Source organism: Ictalurus furcatus, chromosome 16 (genome assembly GCF_023375685.1).
Source record: "Ictalurus furcatus strain D&B chromosome 16, Billie_1.0, whole genome shotgun sequence".
NCBI classification, from domain to species: domain Eukaryota; kingdom Metazoa; phylum Chordata; class Actinopteri; order Siluriformes; family Ictaluridae; genus Ictalurus; species Ictalurus furcatus.
The window spans coordinates 834,949-859,895 of NC_071270.1; the positions used below are offsets into that span (position 1 = coordinate 834,949).

Below are 24,947 nucleotides of genomic sequence, written 5' to 3' on the forward strand. Positions count from 1 at the left end.
AGAGCACTCCTCCAAACAGAATCTCTCCAGATCCTTCACATTTCCAGGTCCACGCTGGTGGACTCTCCTCTTCAGTTCACCCCACAGGGTTTCTATGGGGTTCAGGTCAGGGGACTGGGAGGGTCATGGCAGGACCTTGATTTTGTGGTCAGTAAACCATTTCTGTGTTGATTTTGATGATGTTTTGGATCATTGTCCTGCTGAAAGATCCAACCACGGCCCATTTAAAGCTTTCTGGCAGAGGCAGTCAGGTTTTCATTTAATATCTGTTGATATTTGATAGAGTCCATGATGCCATGTATCCTAACAAAATGTTCAGTTCCTCTGGCAGAAAAACAGCCCCAAAACATTAAAGATCCCCCTCCATATTTAACCGTGGACATGAGGTACTTTTCCATATGGCTACCTCTCTGTGTGCTCCAAAACCACCTCTGGGGTTTATTACCAAAAAGCTCTATTCTGGTTTCATCTGACCATAGAACCCGATCCCATTTGAAGTTCCAGTAGTGTCTGCACACTGAAGACGCTCGAGTTTGTTTTTGGATGAGAGTAGAGGCTTTTTTCTTCAAACCCTTCCAAACAGCTTGTGGTGATGTAGGTGACTTCAGATTGTAGTTTTGGAGACTTTCTGACCCCAAGACACAACTAACTTCTGCAGTTCTCCAGCTGTGATCCTTGGAGATGTTTTGGCTGCTCTAACTGTCCTCTTCACAGTGCGTTGAGACGATATAGACACACGTCCAATTCCAGGTCGATTCATAACATTTCCAGTTGACTGGAACTTCTTAATTATTGCCCTGATGGTGGAAATGGGCATTTTCAATGCTTGTGCTATTTTCTTATAGACACTTCCCATTGTGTGAAGCTCAACAACCTTTTGCCGCACATCACAGCTATATTCCTCACTCTTACCCATTGTTATGAATGACTAAGGGAACTTGGCCTATGTGCTACCTCATATTTATACCCCTGTGAAAACAGGAAGTCATGGTTGAACAATTTCCTGTTCCTAGTCACCCAGGTGTACTAAAAATGGAAAATATCAATGGGAATATACTTCAAATTCATAGGGGTGCCAATAATTGTTGCACACCTATATTTAACAAAGATTTTATTTTATAAACCTGTGTTGTGGTAGCAATTGTTTGATATCCATGAGTGCAGAGTATTTATATATATATATATATATATATATATATATATATATATATATATATATATATATATATATATATATATATTTTTTTTTTTTAAAACAAAAGATCAAAGGTTAAACATAAAGACATTTTTTTCACAGCCTTCTTTGATCATATTTACCAAGGGTGCCAATATTAGTGCACTGTATGTCCTGAATATCCAGCACAACTTTGTGTTTTCCCTCAATTCAAGTCGTTCCAAGCTTCAGTGTCAAAAACAAAGGCTGAACACCAAATGTTTTTGCTGTTATTGTTGTTGATGTTGTTGTTGTTGTTGTGTGGTTACCAATGTCATGTGGTGCAACTGATGGTAAATCTTGCTGTGATAGGCCAGTTTGAATAATAATTTCTGGGAAATCTGAGAGTTCATATCATCATTATCCAGTGGTGAGGACTGTCCTCTAATTGTCAGGAACAAGCAAGTTTAGCTAGCTAACACAAACGTGAGCCAATCCCTCTCCCCACTGACCACGACAAACAATCTGCAAACTTTTTTTTTTACATGAACTATATACGTTATTTGGAGGCATTTCTTCATCTTCCATCAACTAATGATACTGAATTTGTGACACTAGCATACTTCATAAGCTGTAAGCTAATGTTATGGCTTTTTTTGTAGCTTGACAGATGACAAACAAATGTTGCTTAGGTGTGTGCTTTTTATGTCTAATGGGGGTCCAGGGTCCAGCTCAGGCCATAAAAATAATCATTTTCTATGGATGTGGATTAGTGTTTTGCACCACCCTAAATTACCACCCCAATAAAGTCATTGAGTCTAATCCTAACCAATGGGGTGCCATTGTAAAAGGTCCTTATAAAAGGTCAAATGACCTTGGGTGACCAAAGCACAGTTTGATTTCCCCAATCAAACACATCTAGTTAACATGATAATGACGTGGTATTGTAACTGTTTGTGTACTTATTAGCAGGAAGATGACCAAACTGGACGTTTGTCACCCTTTTCTCACCCACTTGTTCTACCTTTGGGATTTAATTTGTTTGTTCTGTACTATTCTGGTTGCAGGGCTCTCCTCACTATGACCTGTTCCTTTATGATGTTTCTCTTGATAACGTAAAATGATGAAGAAAAATCCACTTTACACATTTTACAGAGTTTTGTAGCATTTTAAATAAACTACTTGTGAGTGTTTTTTTTTTTGTGGACAGGCAGGGTTGATGACAAGCTCATTTTTTTTGCCAAGTTGAGCTTAAGGTGGTGTTCCAGCATCCAGTTTGAGATGTCAGACAGGCAGGCGGAGATGCATGCTGAGACAGATAGATCATCAGGCTGGAAAAACAAGTAGAGCGGAGTGTCATCAGCATAGCAGTGATATAAGAAGCAATCACAGGCCCCAGAGATATGGTATAAATTGAAAAGTGCAGTGGAGCCAGAACTGACCCCCGGTTGTGAGTTGCCGAGTTTCAGAAGTCCCTCCCATCCACAATACCTTGAAGGATCTGTCTGAGAGATAGGATTCCACGCAGCGCAGAGCCGTTCCGGTCATGCCCAGGCTGGAGAGCGCTGACGGGATGATCTGATGATTCACCGTATCAAAGGCAGTGTAGAGGTCAAGTAGGATCAGGACAGATGATCTTGAGGTTGATCTTGCTAGTCGTAAGGCTTCAGTGACGGAAAGCAGAGCAGTCTCCGTAGAGTGACGGCTTTTCAAGCCAGACTGCTTGATGTCTAGGAGGTTGTTCTGTGTAAAAAAAGGGGAGATTTGTTTAAAAAACGCTCTTTCTCAGGGTTTTGGATAGAAAAGGGAGTTGGGAGACAGGTCTGTAGTTGTCAACTGCAGCAGGGTTAAGTGTTAAGTGTTTAGGGTTAAGTGAAACCCGGGCCTGTTTAAATGAGGTAGGGCAGTGGTTTTCAAAGTGGGGGCCGCCAGGGGGCGCCCGGGGGGCCTCAACAATTTGGTGTGAAAAATAAATAAATGTATGTTTTCTCTTTCCCACTCTCAGACACACACACACACACACACACACACAATCAATTCCTAATGCAATGTAAAGATGTAAGATGTAATTATTAATAAAAAAAAGAGGGATATATTCAGAACTCTGTATTGTTAATGTGTTTTAAAGACATCTTGCAAAAGGGGGGCTTCGGTCAAATTTTAATGCCATTTGGGGGGCCTTGTCCTGGAAAAGTTTGGGAACCACTGAGGTAGGGAATGTGCTGGTGGAGAGGGATGTGTTAAACATGTGACTGTATTTCTATCTTTGAAAGACAGGGGACGCCCTAGACGCTAGGTGCACCTAATAAACTGGCCATTGAGTGTAATCTGTAATAATAATAATGAAACAAATATCCAGATCATTTTATTGTACTTCTTATTAGAAATCATTCCAATGCAAAGACCACACTGTATTTATGCAAATAAGTTGAAATCACCTTCAGTCCAAAATGTGGAACATTCTGTAAGAAATAAATGTACAAACAGAAAAAAAGCTAATCTCATCGGCGAGCAAAAAAAACAATGTAATGTAAATATGTTGCTTGATTGATTGGCAGTAGCTCCGCCCACTTCGTCACTTCTGCATTCCGGAAGTTGAAGAAAAAAAAAAAAATCAGGCTCTAGTGGAGGTGCAGAGAACAAGGGCGGAACTGTTTTCATTTATTCCACTTAAAAAAAAAAAAACAAATCCTGCGGTCGGTTCTCACCACTGATTATTTGTTTTAATAATTAGAAGTATTTTGCATCTCACGAATGTGAAAGAAGAAGAGCATTTCGAGGAGTTTTTGCAGTAAAAGGATGTCAATGAGGCCTCGCAACAGGGAAATCTGCGCTGATTGCAGCGCCTCTGGTAAGTCAGCGCTTTACTGGGCTCGAGACCGAGTTGATCCTTTTTAACAGCTTGGATAAACAGATGAAATAACGAACCTGAGCTCGATTCACAGCTGAATGTGAAAATACAGAGCGCTTTTTATTTGATTGAAGAGTGCTAGTGTCGCTTGTTACTTCTTCTGCTTGCTTTCAGGTTAGCTAGCCGGCTAAAGTCATAGCGAATACGATACTTCAAGCTCGCTGGCTTAGCGCCAGGACAAATACATCTTCTCATATTAATATATGCCTTCGAAGTCCATATTTGTTGCCTGCGTTATATAGCATTCTCATACTATGTGCTCCAATCAATCCGACGCGCTTTCTTCTTTCCCCACTCGTACTCCGACTAACCCCGCCCCCTCCGCTAGGATTGGTTAGTTTGAGTGTCCGACTTGTGCGCGGCTTGTAAAATATGAATCGTAGCGCAGCAATCAGGAAACTCCTAGCCAATCACAACGAAGGAGGCTGGACCTTGTCGGAATATGGGTGCCACTATGGCTACGGTATTTGGTATACTCATTGTGCGTTATAATAATAATAATAATAATAATAATAATAACAATAACAACAATAATAATCTTTGTGTGTGGCACTTTTACAGTAAACAGTACGTACAAGGATAGAGAGTTAGTTTAAAATGTAATAAAAAATAAAACCTTAATTTTAAAAGCTAAACAAGGAATTATAGTGACGTAAAATAATAAAATATGTTAGTCCGACATTTAATATAAAACAACCTACATTTAGTAAAATAGTGAGAGGTTTGAAGTAGTGAAAGCTTCTTGGTGATTTGTAAATAGGAATGAAGTAATTTGACCCACGATGAAGAGTTTTTCAGGGGACTGTTAAACCACCTCAGCTTTAATGGACGTTGTTTGATTGATTGTTGGCTAGACAACTAAAATCTTTTCCAATTGTGAACATTCCCCCTCTTTCCAGAGCCTCGATGGGCCTCGATCAATAGAGGAGTCCTTATCTGTGACGAGTGCTGCAGCATACACCGAGGTCTGGGTCGTCACAGCTCGCAGGTCCGCCACCTGTCTCACACGCCATGGCCTGCGTCTCAGCTACAGGTACGGTGTGTGTGGGGGGTTTTTTTGGTTGTTTTTTTGTTGGTTTTGCACGTTGTTTGTTTTTCATATTCGGCACCGCACTTCCCTCTACATGCTGCGGTCGTTATCAGGAAATGAAGCATTGTGTCTCAGTTCCTCAAATAAAAATAGAATGACACCGTGCGGCTCGGCCTTGTGGCTTCTTTCGTGCTGCTGTTCCTTCCTCTGTGCTGCGTTTATTTCGCGTTTACTCTTTGTGAATATGAGATGAGCAACTACGAATCTGTGTCTCGTTGAATAGAAGGGTCCTGTATAATGGGGTGATGTACGACGTCGTGTTTTTACCCGCAGATGGTCCAGACTTTATATAACAATGGGGCGAATTCAATCTGGGAGCACAGTCTTCTCGACCCTTCCTCGATTATGAGCGGAAAACGCAAAGCCAATCCGCAGGACAGAGTGCAGTAAGTGATTCATAGACATATAAATCAGTATGACCGGTATAGTATTATATTATACAGTATGGCTGAGTGTGGTTATGGACAGTATAATGGTGTTTGCTAACCTCTGACATGCTTTATAGGAAAATAATTAACAACAGGGCGGTGTGATGCAGTGCGAGACCCTGAAGTTGATTATTTCCCTTTATTTTCCATCACAAAGAGTTTTATTTTCTTCCTCTTATACCACAGCAGTTTGCCAAGCTATGTGTTTTCTTATTCAGATGGCACGTCATTCTTTTTTTTGTCCACTTCTAGTTACGTTATATGTTGAAGTCAGTTCCGTCTATCGCATACATTATAGCAGCTGTAAACAGTCGTTGCATCACCAAGCGCCCCCCCCCCCCCCCCAAATCACTGACATTGGACACTCCCTCCAAAAACTGTGTTAAGAAATGTAAACGTCTAAACGACCAATCAGAATGGAGAATCCGAGAGCGCTGTGGTATAAGCGGATTTAACGCAGGCGAATTTCTATTTCTCACTATCTCTCGGTCTGTGTCTGTTTAGTCCTAACAAAACGGAGTTCATAAAGGCCAAATACCAGATGTTGGCTTTTGTTCATCGAATGCCGTGTCGCGAGGACGACAGCGTGACTGCGAAGGATCTGAGTAAAGTAAGAACCAGAAAAGAGAAATTCTCTAGAGGCTTACGTTTCCTCTTCCTCGCCCCTTTTTTTTATTTCCTCTATTGAATATGAAACATATCGTCACCCTAGTCTTAACTTCTCACCTTTTCTCAACCCACAGCTAATGTGAAAAAGAGTAAAGACAAAGGGATTTTGATTCATTATTATTTATTTGTTTTCCCCCCAGCAACTCCACTCGAGTGTGCGGACCGGGAATCTGGAGACGTGTCTCAGGCTGTTGTCTTTGGGAGCGCAGGCGAACTTTTTCCATCCAGTAAGTGTCTGCTGTGTTTATCTTTCTCCGATAAATAAATAAATAAATAAATAAATAAATAAACCCCTGACTTTTCATCTTAGTGATCCAGACGCGCAAGAGTTGCGTGGATATTTTACATCTGGAAGTAATTAAAATCAGCAATAAATTCTGAAAAGGAAAGCCCTAAATGACAAAGAAAAAATATGACTAGGGAGTTGTGAAATATTTTCGTGCTAATAATTTAAGTTCTATTTAAAAAAAAAAAAAAAAAAAACAATCCTCGTTTTTGACTGAATCGTGACAGCAGTTGCTTCTTAACGCTGATCCGTTAACGTTTAGTTCATGACTATAAATAAGACGCTTCACATTACCACTCTAGTGTCGGCGAGTCTGAAATAGGAGCGTGCGCGTCACTGTTTTTTTTAATCCCACTCAAGTCCGCTCCCACTTAAACTGCCGCGTTTTTGTCTCGAAGTGTGCCTCTGCTGTGAACAGGTGATACACCGCTGTTTTGAACCCGATGTATGGCGAATAAACACATACAGTTGAGATCATAGGCTTACATACGCCTTGCAGAATCTGCAAAATGTTCATAATTAAAATAATTATCATAAAGAATTGCGTTTAGTTGTTTATTTAGTTCTGCCCTGAGTAAGTGATTTCGCATATCAGATGTTTACATGTTAGTCCACGAGACACGATGATAACTGAATTTACACAAACAAACCAGTTCAAACGTTTACACGCGCTCGATTATTAATCCCGCGCGTCGTTACCTGGACGATCAACGCCGTGATGTTTTTACGTTTTGTGAGAGTTCTTCACGAGTCCCTTGTTTGTCCCGAGCAGTTAAACTGCCCACTGTTCTTCAGAACATTCCTCCAGGTCCTGCACGTTCTTTACTCTTCCAGCATCTTCTGCATCTTTTCACGCTGAGGACGACTGAGGGACTCGTACACGACTTTTACAAAAGGTGCAAACGTTCGCTGATGCCCACGAACGCAACGTTAAGAGCCGGGGGGGTGTAAACTTTTGAGCAGGATGATCAGTATAAATTATTTAGTTTAAAGCTCTTATTTGTTTCATTTAGTACAGCGATTCAGAGGCTACATAAGATATATACAAGATTCCCAAGAAGACAAAATAATAGCGATTTACCCAATCATCCTGTTCAAAAGTTTACACCCCCCAACCGTCTTGATTGATTAAGTGATCGATCATGCTCAGTGTGACCAAGGACTTGCGCTAACAAAGTAGAAAAGGGTCGGTTTTGATTCGCCGTTAATAGCGTTGCGTTTCAGATACGCCGATACACACGTTCGTCCTGGTTTTGCATACGTTTGATTGCTCATTTCAGTCAATCGTGTGGCAGCAGTGCAATGCAAAAACAAAACAAAAACATGCAGATGCAGCTGAAGAGTCTGAGGTAATGCTCATATCATACATCAGAGTGGAGTATCTGCGTGACTTTGACTGTTGCATGGTTGTTGGTGCCACACGGGCTGGTTTGAAGTGTTTCAGAAACTGCTGATGTCCTGGGATTGTCATACACAAGAGTCTGTAGAGCAGCGATCACCAACCCTGTTCCTGGAGATCTTCCTTCCTGAAGAGTTTAGCTCCAACCGTAATCGTGCCCACCCGACCATCCAATGAAGAAGAAGTTAAGAGGTTCTAGATCGACTGAAACGGGTGTGTTAGATTTTGGTTGGAGATGAAAGCTGCAGGAAGGTCGACCTGATCTCTGCTCTAGGTTTGGTGCGCAAAACCAAAAAAAAAAAAAAAACATCCAGCAAACAACAGTTCTGTAGGCAGGAACACCTTGTTGATGAGAGAGATCAGGTGAGAATGGCCAAAGTAACTCCGATAACCACTCTTTACAGACGTGGTGAACAGAAAGGCATCTCGGAACAGCAGGAGATCACGTCAGGTCCGGCGAAGAGCGCGGCTCTGATTCTACAGCGTGCACAGGCTGACTGAACATGTGCGGTTACCGTGTTGTACAGTTTTCTAAATGAAATACTTTACTCAGTAGCATCCTGTTTCTCGAAAACCTGCTGGGTAATGTAAAAAAAAATCAAAAATCAAAATTGCATAATAGTACAGTTTCTTGAGAAACAGGACATCGAGGACGGAAGTCTTTCGTGACTACAGAAGCTCGTCGGATGATCTTGGGTTTTCGTGGTTTCGAAATTGCTGGAAGTGTGCATGAGGGTTTTTTAAGCAGTGCCACAGCAACAATGAGCAATCTTAATAATATTGCTTACACTTGTAAAAAAAAAACAAAAAAAAACAGTTTTTTATATATACGACAGCATTGAAGTGTGATGTGTCAGCGCGCTCTTTTGACCTTTGGTCTCTTTCACCTATATACAGTTGCTCGCATTTTTTTTTTTCTTCCAGGTGACAAAAAAAAGCAGTGTTAATAAGTTTGCATGCACCACATTTCAATCAGTTGCACAGATCAGAAGCGTGGTTTATTTTTGCCACAAGTATGCGCGTGTGCGCGCACACACACACACACACACACACACACACACACACAGAGAGAGTATGATGCACATAACAGAGTGGTCCAGAGTACTCAGAAACTGCGGGTTTCTTTCTTATTTTTAAAAAATTTTCTTTCATTTGTGTGTGTGTGTGTGTGCATGCGTGTGTGCATGCGTGTGTGCATGCGTGTGTGCATGCGTGTGTGCATGCGTGTGTGTGTGTCTGTGTGTGTGTCTGTGTGTGTGTCTGTGTGTGTGTCTGTGTGTGTGTCTGTGTGTGTGTCTGTGTGTGTGTCTGTGTGTGTTTAAGAGCATATCTTGTAGTCAGTCTGCAGAGTGCAGGCAGCCGTTCGTGAGTACGGGTACACACGATCTCCTGGAAGTCATTGAGAGTAATTACAATCTTGTCTTCTGTAGGAGAAGGGGAACACTCCATTACACGTGGCGGCTAAAGCGGGTCAGCTTCTCCAAGCCGAGCTCCTCACGGTGTACGGCGCAGACCCCGGCGCTCCAGATAGCAGCGGAAACACACCCGTCGATTACGCAAGGTCGGTCAGCCATTTTCAGACGCCACGTACGAAAGACATCATTCGTTTTAGTCCACGGCTTCGCCCTGGATTCAGTCCTCCCCAGACCTTCCATTTCAGTTTGCGCAATTTTTTTAATCCGATTTGTACACATCCACTTTAAAAAAAAAAAATGTTTTTGCATTAAAAAATATCTGCTTGATCGGTTTCATATTTATTCAGTTTCTTTTGCAGCCCCCCCCCCCCCCCACACACACACACATTTGATCCATAACACATCTTTTTTTTTTTTTTTTTTTCTTTTGACCCAAGAAGCACCTAATTTTAAAATTTTTAATTTTTTTTTTTTTTTTAAAGAAGAAAAACTAAAGTTAACTTTTTTAACTTTCTTTGTCTTCTTAGACAAGCAGGGCATCAGGATCTGGCTGACAGGCTGGTGGAGATCCAGTATGAACTGACGGACAGATTAGCCTTCTACCTGTGTGGAAGAAAACCAGGTAACCGCACTGTAATCGGATATTTTAACGCCTGGCTCGCACCTGAACTTATCGGATGCTGACATCGTAAATATCCTGCAGTTAGTTTCTCACTCATTGTTTATCAGCCAGTAAAAAGCAAGCGTCGTCCAGGCAGCGCACAAGCCGAGTGATCTGAATCTTTCATCCTGACGCCGGATCGAGTTCACGCAGACGTCTTATTTGCTCTGGAGATGTGACCGCGCTTATCTCGGTTATTCATAACGCAAGGCAGTGAATCATTTTGCATCGCAGGAAAGTGTGCGCAGGGTCGTGGGAGAAGGGACGTGTGAATAATGTGACGGATTTGCAGTGCAGTGATGGATACAGGAGCGTTATGCGGCCACTGGGAAACCGATCTTTAGTCATTTGAAACTTTTTTTTTTTTTTTTTTCCAGATCACAGAAATGGACAACATTTTATAATTCCTCAGATAGCAGACAGGTAAGATTTACACCGTTATATAATAATAATAAAGTAATTGTAATGGAGAAAAAAGATCTTCTAGTGTAACTTGTGATTTTTCTTCTTGCTCACTTTAAACGGATAAGAAATGTGTGAGTATAAAGCACGATGATATTTGGTTTCTGGATATATAAATTGTGTGTGTGTGTGTGTGTGTGTGTGTGTGTGTGTGTGTGTGTATATATTTAACTTGAACTTATATTTAACGGTCTGTTTTGATACAGCACTCTGGATTTGACCGAATTGGCTAAAGCTGCAAAAAAGAAACTCCAATCAGTAAGTGACATTTTTGTTCAATTGCCCTCAACTGCCATATTTAAGATTTAAAAAAAAAAATAATACTCCCACACAGCTGTTCTGATCCACTTGAGGATGAGAGGATATGATATGATATTGTGGTTGCCAGGTTCTGCAATTTTGCCACTGAAGTATTAGGTTAACATTGCAATTACGAAGAACGCACAGTCGGGTCCATAAGTATTTGGACAGCGATGCAATTCTTGCTTCCGTACACCACCACAATGTATTTGAAATGAAGCAATCAAGATGGGATTGAAGGGCAGACTTTCAGCTTTAATTCAACTCCATCGTGGTGGTGTACAGAGGCAACGTTACATCACTGTCCAAATACTTATGGACCTGGCTGTAAGTATGATTGCATGCTTTTCATAATTAGTATGTTACTGAAAAAAAAGACCACAAAAGAACGAACATTTTAGCTTTTTTTTTTTTTTTTCCTTTTTTTTCCCTGAATTTATTGTTCTGCTGGCCAACAAACCTGTGTTGTGTTTGTAATCCATGAGTATTTTTGTGAATTCTTTGAACAAAAGAACAAAAATTAAACAATAAAGACAACTTTTCACAGCCTTCTTTGCTCATATTTACCAAGGGTGCCAATATTAGTGGATGGCACTTTGTGTGTGTAACATATTTTATATATATATATATATATATATATATATATATATATATAGATATAGATATAGATAGATAGATAGATAGATAGATAGATAGTCTTTTATGCATGGTTCTACATCTTATTTTTACTTTTGAAAGTAATTTTTAATTGTTGAAACCGATTGTATTGTTATTGTTCTCATTTGTACCGAGTCACAAAATGGATACGCAGACTCGCTGTGACATCTTAACACCGTTAACATCGCACATCATTCTCCAACCTGTTGACTCCTTTTGTGATGATTATTTTTTTAATATATATATATTTTTTAAATTCCAGCTCAGTAATCATCAGTTTGAAGAGCTGGCCATGGATGTTTACGATGAGGTGGACAGAAGAGAGACCGATGCAGGTTGGTTTAAATTATTCGGCTCCGTTCAGTCAACGTCATGGTATCACCAACCCCATCTCTTTATTATCGATACCTTGTCAGATCTGTGTTTTGCTGTGACCATGTGAACGCTCTTACCAATTGTGTTATGTCATGTCCGTAAACTAAGTAGCCTAGCGTTCGGTCTAGGTCGCTTTTTATTATTCTTCAAAGTCCAGATAAAGTTTGTTTGGACTTTGACAGTGAGGATGTCGTTTGTCTTCGCTGTAGCTTTGGAGGCAGAAAATGAAGCGAATTTGACAACAATTAAAAAAAAAAATTATGTAAAATGTCATAACGCTCCCTAACCAGACCAATGTTCCACCAGCACTCGGTCCTCCATGTTGGTTTTTCTTCAGCTTGCCATCTGATTGGTCAAGGGGTTAAAAAAAATGCCAGAATGCAGTATGAAAGCAGTATTATTTGTTCGGAACTACTGTTAGTAATGTGGTTTCCAGTTCCGTCAGAAGTTCCTATGTTCTTGATGGTAATTGCTCTGTTGTGTGTACGATTACAGTGTGGCTCGCGACTCAGAACCACAGCGCTCTGGTGACGGAAACCACAGTGGTTCCCTTTCTCCCAGTCAACCCTGAATACTCGTCCACTAGGAACCAGGTAAACCAGTAGTGCTTCTTTCACCTGCGCGCTTTTAAAGTCGATGCTGAAATGTGGAAATGGTTTTCACACGTTTCGTCTGTTTTGTTTTTCTCTTTCTTCCCCTAAAAGAGAGTGTAGCAGCGGTACTTCACAATGTCTCTTTCAGCTTAACACTTTCAAAAAGGACGACGCTAAAAGTGCCACTGTAATGTTTAAAAGTTAAATAATATTTTTATTACAATAGTAGTTTGACTTGCACGCAGTAGAGCGCTCCGGAAATGACAAACCGCTCCATTTAATGCCATACGTATTATATGACCTGCTTCAGAAACGTCATATTTTATATTACAGACGTTGAGAGACGCGTTCATCAGAAATACTATTTTCTTTTATTTGTCCATGAAATACAATTTGTAGTATATTCCACTGGGGTTTATTTTTTGTTTACGTTGTCTATACTGTATAAGGATATTATGTACGGAATAAAAGGCTTACAGGTGTGCTGTTATGGATAAAATATTTATCTACATTCCATTTCTTTTTTCTTTTCTTTTTTTTTTTTTTTTTAAACTAATTAAAGAACGTCGTACTTTTTCTCCATTTTTAGTTACATTTAATGTTCTGGAATGTTCACAAAACTAGTTATCATTTATGCTATAGTGGCTATAAACAGTCACTCTGATATCGGACTCTTCCTTTTTTTTACTTTTCTTTTTTTTCTCTTTTTTTTTTTTCTTTTCCTCGACCAAACTACTGTCTGAGCTGCTGTTCTAGAAAACGAACCTAAATTTTCTGACCAATCGGAATGCAGAATTCTACCGTGTTTTTATAAAATCGCGTTAATGGTATAACCGGTTCCTTATCACGTTAATATGACCGTATCGGTGCGTATATATCATCATGTATATCGTAATATTTGTAATGCAGGGTCGGCAGAAGCTGGCGAGGTTCAACGCTCATGAGTTTGCTACACTCGTGATAGACGTTTTAACCGACGCAAAGCGCCGCCAGCAAGGGAATTCCCCGGATGTCAAGGGTGAGAGGAAGTGTATTATTGTACTGCTGTTAAAGAAACAAAAGGCCATGCTGTTTATTGTGACTTTTATTTTCTGTTCTCATTTTTGCAGTCAAGTATTATATTATATTATATTATAGTATTTTACTGATCAAATCTCTTCGTTTAATACTTTTATTTATTTATTCCTGTTCGTCAGGTTTTTATCATTTTTTGCACGTTTTGAAAGGACTGTATAACAGGGGCCATAAAGATAAATCAGATTATTCAGATGGTTTCCTGTTCCTTCTTTCAGATAACGTGGAGCTGATTCTGAAAGATATCGGCAGGCGCCTCGGGAGCGAGAGCCAAGAGCCGGAACAGCCCGATTACGACAGCGTGGCCTCTGATGAAGACGCGGAACGAGAGCCGGGCTCTGGGAAAGACGAGAGGACCAAGGTTTGTTTTTCCTATCGATATTCGTGCAGGGAGTCTGGCTCGGCTTTGCGCAGTCATACGGTCTAACCGATCCTGACGATCCTCCTGCCGTTGTGCGTCGGGAGTGTGTGCCGTCCTGCGTTTTTATTGCACGGAGCTTGTGCTACTCAACTGCTTACACTCAGCCTGCATTTATATACGCGCGTTCCTCACCATTCCCTCGTCAGCCATCATTCCCTCTCTCTTTCTCCTCAGGGCCGATCCAGTACTTTATTAGCTCTGGTGACGTTTATTAGACGAGCTCATTGAGGTTCGAGGTATTGAACCGCATAGCTGTAAATCTCAAGAGCCGATCTTTACCCGGAAGGCATCGCCAGCAGACGCAGGCAGGCAAAAACAACACAAAAAAAACCCCCGTGTGCCCTCATTTAAACCTGATCGAACTAATTTAGCTTGGTGTTTGATGCACTTTGTCCCCGCTAACTCAATAACAAATGGATTGTTCATTTTATCACTGCTTCACGGGTGGCTGATGAATTCACTTTCATTCTTACCAATCAGGTTTCACATCATACTTTCAGTGTCATCAGACTCACAAGTCAGAGAAGTTAAATGAGCAGTTTATTGAAGGTCGGTCTGTTTAAAGTTCACTTCGGTGCAAGGCTGGTTCGTATTTTTTCCTGGTTACTGGAATAGTCAAGGCCTTATACTGGTAAACTGAAAGAAGGCGGCTTTACATGAACCTATATGGCACTTTTCCACCGCACGGTACGGCTCGACTTGACTCTGCTCGCTTTTTGGGGGCTTTCCATCGTGGATAGTACCTGGTCTTTTTTTTAGTACCACCTCGGTCGAGGTTCCAAGCGAGCCGAGCCGATACCAAATATGAGCCATGCACTGAAGGAGTCTCCTTAAGGAGTGGTTCCGTATTGTTCCTGAATAAATGTGTGATTTAATACATACTTTGCGTACGGTAATATTCTGATAATTGACGGTTATGTATTTAACAGTTATGACATTTAGCTCATTACAGATAAAATTACAACAGAGGTTTCTGTCTTAGATTTTTACATCTCGCTTGTTACCGATTTCCAAACAGGCGTTTGTCGAAGTCACTCCTGTCACCGCCGAATCTGACTTAGTCATATATACATAGTCATATATACATATATACATATATATACATATATATATATATATATATATATATATATATATATATATATATATATATATATATATATATATATACATACATATATATATACACACTACGTAGGTTCTAGAGCGCCGTTATTTTACATCCTTAATTGGGTCCATGTTGTGAACAGGAAAGGCGTTTGGAATACGGCCTGACTGTGTATTTATACAGGGCTTTGATAATGCAGCATTATTCCTGCGTGAAGGCGAGTGGAAGATGGCGCCCGCGTTGAGGCGACACTAAACTGCAGTGGAAAAGCAAGCTCAGAAAAGTAAAGCGAGCCGAGCCGAGCCGTGCCATACCGTGGTTATAAAAAAAATCCCAAAAATTATGGCTTTTGTTTGAATAGGAATGATATCCCAGAAGTTTGCATTTAAAAACAAACAGACATTATATTTATGTACGTAGCTACTCCATGTATGCATTGTCTACGAATTTCATGCTACCAATGTTTAGTGTTCTAGTTGAAAAGTGATTAGGGCTGCACAAAATTAACAACAAAACAGCTTACGTTGATGTAATGCTATAAAGGGTGACCTGCAGTAATTTGACCAAACTTATTATTATTATTATTATTATTATTATTATTATAGATTTTTCACAGAAAAAACATATGTGCAATATTGCAGTAATGATTACCAAGCAGTATGTACACCGGAAAGCCATAACATTAAAACCACCTGCCAATATCATCTAGGTCCACCTTGTGCCTCAAAAACAGCTCTGAGGCGTCGAGGCACCGACTCCACAAGACCTCTGAATGTGTGCTGTGGTATCAGGCACCAAGATGTCAGCAGCAGATCCTATAAGTCCTGTAAGTTGTGAGGATGGGCCTCAGTGGATCGGACTTGTTTGTCCAGAACGTCCCACAGACGCTCGATCGGATCAACACCTTGAACTCTTTATCACGTTGCTCAAACCGTTCCTGAACAATTTTTTGCAGTCTCAGGGAGCATTATCCGGCTGAAAGAGGCCTCTTCTATTAGGGAATACCGTTGCCATTAAAGGGTGTACTCGGTCTTCAACAATGTATGGGTAGGTGGTACGTGTCAAAGTAACGTCCACGTGAACACCAGGACCCAAAGTTTCCCAGCAGAACATTATCCAGAGCATCACGCTACCGTTTTGGAGACACCCTGACCCAGTCGTCCCTTGTGAAAGTCGCTCAGTTATGCTTACGCGTGCCCATTTTTCCTGCCTCCAACACGTAAACTTTGAGAACTCACTGTTCACTTGCTGTCTAATGTATCCCACCCTTTGACAGGTGCCGTTGTAACAAGATAATCCGTGTTCTTCATGTCACCTGTCAGTGGTTTTAATGTTATGGCTGATCGTTGTATAACGGTGCAGTCCTAATTGCTAGCTGGAATGTCGACGAGACTCTGTAGGTCAAAGAAAACTGCGTGTACAAATCATCCATTTGGTTTTACCCGGAGCAAGTGTTTCAGACTGAAACGGAAAGCTATATTTATATAACAGTGGACTTTCATGAAGTAAAGAAACTAGACCAGGGCGTGCTTAAACTGTATCGAAACTCATGGTTATTCTTACTTTAATCTCTCCGTATCGCTCTCTGCCACCAGAGCTCGGAGTCCTCCGACCTGTCCGACGGCCCCATCACCGTGCAGGAGTTCATGGAGGTGAAGAATGCCTTGAATGCATCCGAGGCCAAGATCCAGCAGCTGCTCAAGGTCAACTGCCACCTGAGCGAGGAGCTGAGGCACATGCAGAGCAAGGTGTGTGTGACCCTGCCTGTTCGATGAGCCCTAGTATGTCTACCCTGAGCAGCTCACACCCTGACCGAGCTTCAGCTGCGTGTGGGAAGCGTGCTAGCTGGGTGCTTATCCGCTGTGCTTATCTGATCTGCGTTTGCTGAGCTGCTCGCTCGGGGCTACTGCTAAGCATTTTCGATGAGGAGGCAGAAAGTGTGTCCTCCCGCAGCGTCTCGTTTTACAGGTCTGTCTCTTCAGGTTTTCAGTGTTTGCCGTGCACACAGAGCGGCGTTTTAGATTAAGATGAGCGAGGAACAAGTCTGTGGTTTTTTTGTTGTGTTTTTTTTTTTTCTTTTTCTTTCAGATCTATCTAACTCTAAACCAATAGATTTGAAGAAAGAAAAAAAAACAAACAAACAAAAAAAAAACAGTTAGTACATGGCGGCAATTGCTTGAAAACGCTGTCTAAAAAACAAGATAACACTGCACTGTCGCTGCCCCGTTTAACCTTCATGTTCTGCTCTCTAATGAGTCCTGAACGTCTCATTAGCTCGGGTCATCTCTGTTCATTTTATAGCAACACAGGTTTAAGGTTTGTTTTAAACTACCAAGGATGCACTGAAATTTCGGACACTGACCATTTTTGAGCGAATATGGCGGAGTAAAAGTGACCAAAAAAAAAAAGTCACCTTTTAAATGTGTGTCTTTATCTTAATTCTAATTCTACACCAATCAGCTTTAACATTAAAACCAATGACCGTTGAAGTGAATTGCGTCGATTCCCCGGGGACGAGATGCACCAGGACGCTCTGTGGGAAGAAGGCGAGCCTGCGGAGGAAGTGAGATGCTCTGGGTGATGTTCTGCTGGGAAGCTTTGGGTCCTGGCGTTCATGTGGATGTTTTTGACACGTACCACCTACCTAAATGTTGTTGCAGAACAAGTACACCCCTTCATGGCAACAGTATTCCCTAATGGCAGTGGTATATTTCAGCAAGATAAGGTGTTGACTCGGCCTCCGAATTCCCCAGATTTCATTCCAATCAAGCGTCTGTGAGACGTTCTGGACAAACAAGTCCGATCCACAGAGGCCCGTCCTCACAACTTACAGGACTTAAAGGATCTGCTGCTGACGTGTTGGTGTCCGATACCTCGGCACACCTTCAGAGGTCTTGAGGAGTCTGTTCCTCGAGCTGTTTTGGTGGTACAAGGAGAGGGGGACCTTCACGATATCAGGCCGGTGGTTTTAACGTTATGGCTGATCGGCGTCTGTGTATTTGTGTATAGTTGTGTAAATGGACAGACAGGGAGTCCACCTCCCATGTTCGGGGATCCTCCTGATGTGTGCTTGTGTGTGTACACAGTGAGAGTGTAAATAAGAGATGAAGCGAATGGGACCATGAAACCAAAAATTTAAAACTTTTATTTTTGTCAGATCTGGCTATAATTTCTGTAATATGTCATATCAAATCAGCTTTATTCCAATTTTAATAATAGTAATAATAATAATTTAAAAAAAAACCAATCTGAAATGACCCGAACGGAACATCAAGGTTAAAGGCACAACCGTCTCCGCCTGTGTGTTTGCTTCGTCTCCAGCTGAACTCCCTGCAGAACGAGAACAGCAATCTGAAATGGCAGGGCGCCAACAGCCTGGCGCACCCGCAGGAGCCGCAGCGACGGGCCCCGCCCCGCGGAGGCAGAGCCATGTCCATGTACGAGACGGGCTCGGGCATGAAGCACTACCATGCCAGAGCAGACGGTGCGCATCCCGAGCCTGGCAGCCTCACCCTCCAGCCCCTTCCTCCTGGTGTAAGTGAAATCGAGAGCGAACACGCCATGCTCGATTTGTGGCTTTGAGTGTGATTTATTTATTTATTTATCTATCTATTTATTTTCAGTTTGTAAATCGCAGCATTCTGTGTATGAGATTCAGTTCGCGCTCATGTTCTGTTCATGTGATTGTCCCATTGTACCCAGGCCATGTTTTTTTTATTTTTTTTAATTTTATATCCAGCGCACTAATTTCGGTTATAATATTCATGGAAATAGCCAACTTGATTTGAACCCTTTCTAGATTGGGAAGGGTCCCTCCATGGGTGCCTCCTCCCTCCCCACCTTCCCTTCCACCCTGTCCTGGGCGTGGGACGAGCGAGCCCAAAGGGTGAAGTACTCGCTCCTCTACTGCCTGGCTTCCTTTCTGCCTGTTTTCCCTCTCCGTTTTCAGCCCACCTCCACCCACTGCTCCACTCCTTTCAGCTCTGCAGATCTGCATGCACCCCATCTGTATACATGCCACCGTTTCAGTTCACACTGATCTCTTTATCAGAGATGCAGGGTTTGCGATAGACTGCTTCTTTGTGCTTGCTGCATTTACGACCACTGCGAAGGCACATTGGCTGAAAAGCTCTGCTCACTGATAATGCCTGATGTGTAAAAGTGTCTAGAAGAGTCTACTACCAACAACTGTTGTTTGTGTTTTTGCTGTTGTTATTGTTCGCAAGACTTTTCCATGCTCTCAAAATCTCAGACGGAAATGATGGTCTATTGACGCCTCAAGCCAACGTCAAAGGTTATAACAGGGGTCGCAAATTACGGTAATGAACCGTTAGCGAAGAAGTTGCGCAGTAGTTACGTCTGCAGCTGTGTTTGGGGGAAAAATTCATTTTAAACCCACAGTTAACCGGATTTTTAATAATTGACAGTCGAGTAATAGCCAGATCTATGTGTAACTTGCCAGTGATTGCATTTTTTTTTTCCGCTCAAAAACCGCACGTTGTACTTTATTTATTTTTTTTTATCCGTTAATAGCTACTGATAAAATAAAATGCTGATGTGGAACATCCATGAAACAGGTTAGTTCCTGTTCTCCGTTGCATTATAGCAGCTATTATTATTCATTCGCTCAAGAGCGTCGCTTTGTCCCATTACTGAGAAACTGCAAAGTCAAAGAAGACTTTCCCGTGGTGGAAAACCTACTGTTTGTCAAGCGCTGACACCAGAGGCTCCTTCCATTAAAGTGCAGCTGTTATGGTTTTTTCAATGATTACCTTTCATGTAGTGTGTTATAGAGCTGTTTGCGAATGTAAAAACTCTGCAACGTTTCAAAAATCAAAGCGCACGACAAAAGGAATCGATTCTGAACAGCTGAATCGAGTCGTTAGTGATTCCAGACTTACTTCCTGTACTAACCTACGTAGGTTTTTAATAAAAAAGCCCCGCCTCTGGTCTTCGTCACCTGCTCGCCGACAGACGGAGCTGAAACTCGTTACGGTAGTGGGCGTTTCCTTTTTGAAACGCACTGACAGCGGTAGACCAATCAGAGCAGAGTATGCTCTCTGAAAGGAGGAGTTTAGAACGAATCGTTTCGAACGGATCATTTAACGAGTCGTTTGTGACCGAGTTAAAAAAAAAAAAAGAAAAAAAAAAAGGTAATGCTGCAGTTTAAATTACGAGCACGTTGAAGTGTTTTCTGACCTCGGATGCGTGTAAGTCTATTACATGAGACCTTTAAAACAAAATTAGGCACGTTTCAAATCCATAATAGGTGCGCTTTAATATTAAATAAACGCCTTAGAGAAAATTTCACCATATTAACGATTATATGTTTTTCTTTGAGAAGTAGCAAGACGTTTTCATTAGTTTATTATTAGTCTCAGATTGTGTAGAGCGTCCACCATACGAGTCGCTGTGAACAGGAAGCTGCTATAGAAATGATGACATTGAAACAAGCACATTAGTGTAATCCTGCGATTTGACTTTTGCTATTATTGAAAATGAACCAACACCTTCTGACCAATCAGAATCGAGAATGCTCCGTGACCTCTTTTGAAGGACGTAGTCATAACAATCGATATCACGGACGGAGCGTGAACAGTTTTTAGTAGCGGACTCGAGACTCTTGGGCCGTACTGTGTAGGTGTGTAGTGATTTGACGCAAGCGTTATTAAAGGAATGCCCCTCTGCTGCTAACATGGCTGTGTCTTGTGCAAGCCCTGTAGTAATTTCTCTGTAACGGTGAAACCTCTATGATGCGAAGCAAGTTTGGGGTGTAAAGGTAGAGCTCTCATGACGTTTCTTCTCTCACAGCAGGGGTCCAGGGTGGAAGGAAAGAGCAGCACCTCCGAGAGCGACTACGATAACACGCCCAACCATGCCGAGCTGGACGACTCCAGGTACGGCTTCTCGTGCACAGCTCAAGCGTAGGACGAATATCGATTGATCGATTTAGAACGCCCCTGTACGCGTTACTGACACGTCTTTGATCACGCCACGTCTCTTCATAAAATCCTTCTAACTATGTCATTCGATGTGTTTACTTCTTGGGAAGATCCATCGAAGCAAGCCAGGATTCATAAAGGTGCTGAGTTTGAAAAAGAAATAACGCTAGGCTTGTGTGATACTCGCGTCCACCCAAAATGACGCAGAGAAACCTACAGCGCCGGAGTGGCGGACGTCATGTTTTCGTAAAGGTCCCAAACACACCCATAGTGGAGATTCGCCAGCAAACAGTAGGTCGGGAACTGCTTGACTGCACTGCCAGTCACAAATATTTTTAGGCGATTTCTGACTATCTGTAGTGTTGCTACAGATCTGTTACAGATTCTGCGTTTCGCTTCATTCAAGCGGTTTAATAGTAAATGCAAAAGTCGTGTTTTTTTTTTGTTTTGTAGCATTTTAAAAAAGAATGAGTTAAACGGCAAAACTTTTAATTATACGATTCGTAGTGTAATCGGCGCGAACGTCACCGGACATCGTGGCAGTGTAAGATTAAATACGAATGATGGAACAGAAGAATTTCGCTCCGATCTCACTTTATAAGAGAAGCCCCGAGGCAGCGGTTAGGAAAAGCACCAGCGGTAATTCCTTTAATCAAGATCCTCATTGTAGGCAGGCAGGTGCTTTAGGTTAGCACGTCATGGCGTCAGATCTTTCATCTTCACCGGGTCTGTATACATCATCACGTCATTAATAACGTTACTCGTTTCAGGCCTAGAACCGGTGGCCGGCACGGAGAGGGAACCATCCCCGAATCGGGTGACTTCGAGTGCGAGACCGACTCGGCGCTGCCCTCCACCGAGGACGTCATCAGTAAGACGGAGCAGATCACCAAGAACATCCAGGAGCTGCTGCGTGCCGCACAGGAGAACAAACAAGAGAGGTGAGCACACACACAAACACACACACACACACACACACACAGACGTAAATATCTATCTGACTTCCTTCTCTGAAGTTCAAATCATCACTGTTCTTTCAAAAGTATGAAAAGCAGAACTGAGAGGAGACCGTCGCATGCTTTTGGCAATTCTCTGAAATTTCTCAGTCTTCCTATAATCCTGTGTTTTCACTTTCTGTCGTCGTTGCTTTCTCTCTCTGTGTGTGTGTGTGTGTGTGTGTGTGTGTGTGTGTGCGCGCGTGTGTGTGGACACTCCAGCCCGGGTTGTTTCAGTGGTCTGCTGCCCTGCGCCGAGCTGCAGGCGGACTCGTCCTGGTACCGTTTGCTCGGAGGCCACAGCGGCTCCTTTGTCTGAGTGCTGAGTGGTGCGAGTGTGTTAACCGCACAGCATGCGTTTATAACGATCGGCCATTCGCGTCGAGGGCGTTGCCGAGCATGTCTCAACGAGGTCTTTTTCATCCGGCTTTGTCTTCGGTAGAAATACCGATTCAACAAACGGAAAAGTTATTTCCCGAACGCGCATGCATAAAGAGGTCTAGTAATGTAGTTCCTGCTTTGGGCACTACTTCTGCTTCCTGTTTGTCTAACTGTACGAGGTAGAAATATACAGGTGGCGTGGTGCGGCCGACGTGAACCCAGGTCCATTACTTTACAATAACCGCACACCCTAAAGTGTTTTATTCCTCTTATTCCACAGCGGTTTGCTAACACTAACGATGTTTTCTTCACTAAACCTCATGTCACTTTAAACCCTTTATAGTCGCGTTTAATGTTGGAACGCTCTCTTACGTTATAACGACTGTAAACGTTCGCTGCTGTTCGCCAATCTCTCTTGAGATGAATAAAGCGGAACACGTAAAGTTACCTTTGACTGTTCCAAAGCGAAAAAACGTGTCACCATATCAACAAATAAACACCGTTAAATCAGTTTATTCTAATTAGTGGCGCGTACATCATGGAAGTCCTTGTGTAAGTTGTTACTATAGAAACAAACACTTTCATCACAGCCGGTGTCGTAGAAAGCCGCTGTTCTAGAAAACGAATCAACACCTTCTGACCAATCGGAGCACTCGACAGCGCTGCGGTGTACAGAAATCTACGTGCACGTTTCAGGTTGTTTGTGGAGGTTTTTTTTTTTTTGCATTGTTGTGCTGATTTGCCTTCTGAATAACACTCGTACAGATCATACCGCTCAGATCCGAGCCTAGTTTAAGCGTACATATCTGATCTGAAAAATGAGATATTAAATACTAGGCTTTAGTACTAAGCCCATGACTTCCAAACGTGGATTTTGAATGCTGTTGTGTTGAAATGATCGTGCATCGTGCGCCGTGTGCATCGTGCGCCGTGTGCTCAGCTCACGACCCGTCGGTCCGACAGCGAAATGACTTTTTTTTTTATTTGATTTTTTTTTTTCTCTCTGTTGTCCAGCTTCATCCCGTGCTCGGAAAGAATCCATCTAGCTGTGACTGAAATGGCCACGCTGTTTCCGAAGGTAAGGCTGCACACCGCAGGCTGCAGTTTTATGGATTTCTCGTCGAAGCCGTCTAGTATGAAAAAAGAAAAAAAAAGATCAGACGTTTGATGAGCGTTGCTCGAGCGTCTGCATGTTGTGACACTTTCTTTCTAAAGAGAGAGATAAACGGACCAGATTTCTGTTTATTAGGAGGATTTGCATGCTGTTTTTGCTTCATTTGCTTAAAATGCTCCAATTGGACGCATCTCCTATTTTTGTATTTCTTCCTCTTCGGTTGCACTGATGTCATTTACGTCCTTGCTCCCAAAGCTGCTCTAAATTCAATCAGAGTGTGGATTTGATGATTGACGCCGCCGTCTGTCTCCTCCCAGAGGCCGAGTTCGGAGATGGTGCGTGGCTCCCTGCGGCTGCTGACTTCCAGCGCCAACCGACTGCATGGCGAGTGCCAGCGAGCAGCACCGGCCGACTCCTGCCCCACCGACGCCCAGCTGGTCACGCAGCAGCTCATCCAGTGCGCCTACGACATCGCCAAGGCCGCCAAGCAGCTCGTCACCGTCACCACCAAAGAGAGCAACTGAGCCGCTCGCCTTTTACCGTCCTTTCCATTTCATCGGACGACGTCTCCCGTCGTCACTTTTGTGTTTTTACAGCATCAGTATTAAGAAACGTATTTTTATGTTGTATTTTTATTTAAAGGAATTTGGTTCATAGTGTCTGTTAATCAAATTTTAAGTTATAACCTTGCCATGGTAACATGTTCAAATCTACAGGCCGTTAGTTTTTTTGGTTTTTTTTGTCGATCAGTCCGTGCTGCCGTTCTCTGGTAACGTGTCAAATGGTCATGTGACAGTGCAGTCTCTTATTGTGATGAAAAAAAAACCCAACCCAGTCATACTTTGTGAATAGTTAGTCCTTCCTGCGTGAAACACCACTTCATCCCTCATCCTGTGACTTAACAGATGTACAGTATCAGAAGTATACACCGTTTTTACTTGTAATGCTGAAGTCTATAAAGCTGTAATACCTCATATATACATAGTTGACTGCGCCAGGCCTCCTGTTACCATGTTCCAGAGACCCCCGGGACGCTTTTTTTTGATTTGACGTGAACCACATTTTATTTCAAAAACCCGCTTCGTTCGAGTACTCTGTTTTCAGCAAATGCTTTCGCTGTCGTTTTCGCTCGCATTTATTTGTAATTGTGCTTCGTGCAATTATGAATGGAGATCCATCCAAAGGATGTGTGTTCAGTTGCCTTGTGTCTCAGAAATCCGTCAGCAGTTGCGCTTGTGATTTTTTTTTTTTCTTTTTCTTTACGTGGTGCTAACAGTGTGTCCTCATATTCTTCAGTATATTGTATAATATATAAATGCTGCTACGCTGTCTCCTACATATGCAACTAATAAGGTGGTGTTGGCTCAGTCCCATCTGCGTACAGGGATAACAAAAACCATGACGGTTTAGCTTCTGTGAAAACCTTGCCATTGAATATAATAAACCAGAATTTATAACGCACGTATCGCGCCTGATTTATTGCTTGTTTGGAAGCCGGACAAAAATAAGAACT

General features: G+C 42.2%; 1 protein-coding gene across 8 annotated transcripts; it reads left to right on the plus strand.

The window, feature by feature from the left end:
• The first annotated feature begins 3,759 nt into the window (after window positions 1–3,759).
• git2b (G protein-coupled receptor kinase interacting ArfGAP 2b) lies at window positions 3,760–24,895 on the plus strand. 8 transcript variants are annotated; one of them, XM_053645438.1, is made up of 20 exons: window positions 3,760–4,004; window positions 4,964–5,097; window positions 5,428–5,540; window positions 6,087–6,192; window positions 6,392–6,478; window positions 9,367–9,497; window positions 9,879–9,973; window positions 10,390–10,435; window positions 10,681–10,732; window positions 11,694–11,766; window positions 12,302–12,399; window positions 13,309–13,417; window positions 13,692–13,834; window positions 16,598–16,750; window positions 18,324–18,536; window positions 18,802–18,888; window positions 20,814–20,899; window positions 21,715–21,885; window positions 23,335–23,398; window positions 23,752–24,895. In XM_053645438.1, exons 1-20 carry the CDS (start codon window positions 3,953–3,955, stop codon window positions 23,956–23,958), a joined length of 2,220 nt encoding a protein of 739 aa, XP_053501413.1. In that variant the 5' UTR covers window positions 3,760–3,952; the 3' UTR covers window positions 23,959–24,895. The 8 variants fall into 8 exon arrangements, with proteins under 8 accessions (XP_053501413.1, XP_053501414.1, XP_053501418.1 ...); XM_053645439.1 differs by having other exon boundaries at window positions 20,817–20,899; XM_053645443.1 differs by lacking the exon at window positions 23,752–24,895 and adding an exon at window positions 23,690–23,735.
• Window positions 24,896–24,947: the final 52 nt, after the last annotated feature.